At 38.9% G+C, this 4,813-nt stretch overlaps 1 protein-coding gene across 1 annotated transcript; it reads left to right on the forward strand.

Moving 5' to 3' along the window:
- Nucleotides 1-317: 317 nt before the first annotated feature.
- Nucleotides 318-1,354, forward strand: MED31 (mediator complex subunit 31; the record flags this gene model as incomplete). Its single annotated transcript, XM_009580909.1, has 2 exons — nt 318-421; nt 1,162-1,354. Coding segments are annotated over 2 exons (297 nt in total), but the record flags the coding sequence as incomplete, so codon positions are not given.
- Between the last annotated feature and the right edge of the window lie 3,459 nt (nt 1,355-4,813).

Genomic DNA, 4,813 nt, shown 5'->3' on the forward strand with positions numbered 1-4,813 from the left:
GCAGATCAACACTCCCGCCCAACTTGGCAGGATTGTGATGCTATAGTCAAAATTTCCTCTTTCAAAAAGCTGTTCTTTTCCTTGCTGTTGTGTGAAAGATACATACTGGGGGGGAGATGAGACTAGTTTATTATGCCTAGTATGTTGACTTGAAAAATATTTTTCCTTGTGTTTTTTTCATTTTGAATTATCGAAATTTGCTTGTAATAAAGTTTTGACTAAAGTGCCTTTTTGTATAGTTTTGTGAATACGTATTCTTCAAGTTTGGCAGATTTTTTTCATGCATCCGTAACTGACAATTCCTTATTTGTCATTTTATTTCAGTTCTTGCACAAAGAGGCTACTTCAAAGACAAAGCTTTTGTAAATTATCTTAAATATTTACTTTATTGGAAAGAACCTGAATATGCAAAATACCTGAAGTAAGTGTTAAAATCACTTAGGTTTCTGCATTTTAATAATTCAATGTTTACCTTCTGTTATGTACTGTACAGAAGCATGTCAGTATCTGATTTCTGCCTGTAACCTCACCTTTGTCCTCCCCATTGTGTTTATATGCAACATAAATTTTCCTGTTTCTAACAGTCCAGATGTAGTAAAAATAGACAAAATTATAAAACCTGTCTTTCATGAGTCGTGCATGGAATCTTCCTTTTGCAGCCTCTATCTGCATTTTACCATTTGTTGAAAAAAAAAAAAACTATTGAACATTATGGTACAAAACTACTCCTGTTAGGCCCAGTGAGTACATTTTAAGAGTGTTTTTGCATTGTTGATGCTTACACGAAACAAAGGATGACTTTGCATTTTTGTGAGTGTACAAAATTTTGGGAGAACAGTTCTTGGTTATGTTCTTTAAATGAGCTTTGGAAACAGATATTGTAGTTGTTATGTATTTGTTTTAGTAAAATCTATCCATTAGAAAAGCTACTCTAAGCAAGCATGTATATCCATTTATAAACTGTTATAGGACTCCTTGTTTCCTAGCCTAATACTGAAGTTACTAAGTTACAGTGCATGGAATATGTACAGTCTTAAGTGGTTCAATACTTGAGTAAAGCACATACATAATAAAACGAAAAAAACTGCAGAATTATTGGAGACTCCAGTTTTAGTGTACCTTGTAAAAACTTGTATTAAAGTATGTTTATTTTTAATCCAGGTATCCTCAATGTTTGCATATGTTAGAGCTGCTCCAATATGAACATTTCCGCAAAGAACTGGTAAATGCTCAGTGTGCTAAATTTATTGATGAGCAACAGATTCTTCACTGGCAGCACTATTCACGGAAAAGAATGCGCCTCCAGCAAGCACTTGCAGAGCAGCAGCAACAAAACAACACCTCTGTAAAATGAAAAACGCTTGGAAGAGTGATGATAAGGTCTACTTTATGTCAGTTGAAGTATTTACAAGAGAGGAATGAACTCTTTTGTAGGTTTGGTTCTGAGTGTTAATTTTTTATTTATCAAGTGACTGGGTTTTTTTTTTCTTTCATCAACTTTTTTTAAAGATACAAGACTGATAAACACCTACTTCTGCAATTTATTTTGTAGCATGGACAATTTTGTAAGAGCATTACTATAGTTGTTGATTCCTCTTGATTTTTAAAACAAACATAGTTTTGAGGGTACTGACATTTAAGTATCTAACACGAAGTGTAGCTCAGAAGTCAGTTCTTAGGAGGCATTTTCCCTGGAGAATAATGATGTGTCTCAAAGTGTGGCTAAGAACTCCCTCCCCACTTTTTACAATTGCTGGATGAGCAAAGTTGAAGTGATGATATTGTACAAAATCTAAATTGTGGATTTTTGCCTTCAAACTGAGCTGAGCTATTACTTGTCATTTCTGTTTACCTGGTAATCATTGTTGCTGGGGGTCTTACAGAGTTTTTCTTACAGCATGTCTTAGAGATAGAAATCAAAGTGTGACCAGACAAGGACTGCAAGGAGCAGAGATAAGTAATAATAAACTTTGCAGATACTCAACGGAAGGAAATAGGCTGTACCTGTATCTGTTTCATTAAAGTCAGCTTATTTTAATCTTGGTTTTCTGCCAGTGAAATAGTGGCTGCTCTTAGGCTTCTCTACAGTATGTGTAGTGAAAACAATTTGTGTTACAAAAAAATGTGTAAACGCTTACAGTAGTGGAGAAGCATTTGCCATTTATTCCTGTATAGTTTTTATTGTAAGAACACAGATATTGGCAGCTGTCAGGCATTCGTGCTGCATTCATGTTATATTTCATATCCTTATAGGAGCTGGTACTGCAACTGTTAACCCTTAACGTGATCACTGGCACCAGGACTGTCAGCCTTCAGCTTATCGTACTTAGACTGAACAGATAAGCCATTAAACATCTCTGGCACTGAAAATTTATCTTAACAGCTTCAGTAGCTATGTAAAGTCAGATTTAGGAAGAACAAGCAGTTTTTTCTGTTTCTCCTACCACCCCGCCTCCCTTATTCACTATTAAAGGTATAACTCAGCAGTTAAATCTTGCTCTTCAGTAATTGTAGGCTGCTCTCTCAGTTTATAACATGAGCTCAGCTCCTTTGAAAAGAGGCTGTTTAAAAACTCAAGTTTATTTGAACATGAAAGGAAAGATACAGGTTTTTTGCAGGATTTTAGTGGAAGGTTTGGACCTAGAATTTACTTCAGACTAGTCAAGATAAATGTAATTAATTAACCATGAAAGTTTTAGAAAAGGTTAAGGATCCCTTGAAAGGACACTGCAAGTAACTTGAGATTAACATCTTCATACATGATTGACTACTGGAGGATTTAGTCTTCAGTAAACAACATACGCACAAGCTCTGCTTTAAAACATTCTTCTTCCACCAGCTTCTGAGGCTGAAAGAAAAGATTGTTTAGGGGCAATTCAAAAACCTGTTCTAGACTAGAGCCATTTGTGCATACTAACATTAGCTATACTCCAGCAACTGTTTTTCTGGGAAGGGTGGGGGGTAGGGTGGGGTAGAGCAAGCAAGGTAAGAATAATTGAAAAATGCCTGAGGGTTTGGAAGAGGCATTTCTAAGAAAGTAACTGCTAATATAAATAATATGCACAAGTTAAAACTTGAGCCACAGTCTGTCTGAATCAAGAGTATACTGCACATAACTTTGTTTCACTCCCATAAGTCAGCATTTGGATTTTTTAAAATTTGAGGAGCTGCAAGTCAGGAAGCTAACAGTATGTTGCTAAGAAATTTCTCTACCCCTCAACCACTACATGCTAAGTGTACATATTTTCTTTATTATATGTTTATTATAGACAACATTATACAGAAAGCAGAGTGGTTCTCTCTTGAGGAACTGTTTGAGCTGGGAAGAGTGCATGGGTGGGAACAGAAGAGCTGTTCCTAATTGTCTGTTCTTTTTAAACAAGAGAGGGTATCAGAAAACATGCATGAATAATTCATTTACAGCCATAAGCTCCTGCCAGTTTCCCATTTGAATGCTTGTAGATCCAGAACATACAATAAATCACTTACTGTTCCATATTTAAGTAGTGTAGGCACTCCTGTTAGTTTCAGATTCTTCCTGAATTCATTGTTGGGATCTTTCCAGCTGTTCAGGAAGAAGGAGTTAAGAGGTGCAGTTTGTAGAGGTGCAGTTTGAAGTTAGCCTGTTAAAATTCCTTCAAAAGGATGATTCAAAGGTCTTTGCCTTGCACCTCCCCCAGCCCACTTCTCAGAACAAGCATGCAGATAGTTCACATTAGGGATGGTGTAGACCTCAAAACTCAAAAAAATGCTTCATTCCTTGCAGAAAAGGACAGTTCAGTCAGTTAACCTCCAGTCCACCAATAGCAGTTTTACCAGTTGTCGGCATTAAAACAGTTACTTACTAGGCTCTGTCTCCTACTAGGCAGTAGATGAATACAGACTCATCAGGCATGTTATGAAGTTCCTTCCTCACAACCGGTTCAGCTAGAGAGTAATTTTTAAAATGTATTAGTAGTTAATACTTTTACTGTGCTACAGAATCACACTGATCTATTTTGACCAGCAAGGCTGCTAATTAATGTTTTGTCTGCTTCAGGTAGAGATCTGTATTTTGTTTCATCTGGTTATCCCCAAGCTTTGCAGAATTTACATGCTCAATGTTGAAGGGACTGGTCTTTGAGTAAAGGCCAATTTCTGCCTTAACAAGTAAGAAAAATAAATATTGCCTCCTATCTGTATGAAAGTCCATCAGTGTGGTAAGCACTTTCCATATATGCTCTGGCATATATGATCGAGAAAGTGCAGTGCAATGTTTTCTGAGGAACTGCATATTCTACTGCCAGACACTGGTAGGTCGCTTCTGCCTCTTGACATGTAAAGCAGAAGTGAATTAACTGATCGTGATTCACATCTAATTTTTTGCTATGCCTTTGTACCAGCCTCCACTGAACAACATGTTACATTACATGCCATTCAGAGGAATGTGGCTAGCAAACCCGAGAGCAGCACGGGCAGCTTGTTACTGAGGCAGCAGCTTTAGCCAGCTCCTAGTCACAGCCTACACTGCCGGTTAGGTTCACGAGCTTGGTACGTGCAGCTGGAGCTCGAAGCCTGAACCTCGTCCAGTACACTCACGTCCTCGATAACGGAGGCAGGATACTGTGAGGCCGCTCTGTACCGGGAGCTGCTAGTGGCCCACCTTACGTGTCCCAGGAAGGGCACCCGGGGCTTCTCCGGCTTCCTCAGGCAAACGGGAGAGAGCGAGCGCGTACCCGCGGGCAGGGGCAGCCGGCCTGAACGGCGGGCAATTAGCACGGTCCCCGCGGGGCTGAGCGCCGAGGGCGCCCCCGCCACCAGGGTCGTTCCGCCG

This window comes from Fulmarus glacialis, unplaced genomic scaffold, assembly GCF_000690835.1.
Source record: "Fulmarus glacialis isolate BGI_N327 unplaced genomic scaffold, ASM69083v1 Scaffold48616, whole genome shotgun sequence".
Taxonomy (NCBI): Eukaryota; Metazoa; Chordata; class Aves; order Procellariiformes; family Procellariidae; genus Fulmarus; species Fulmarus glacialis.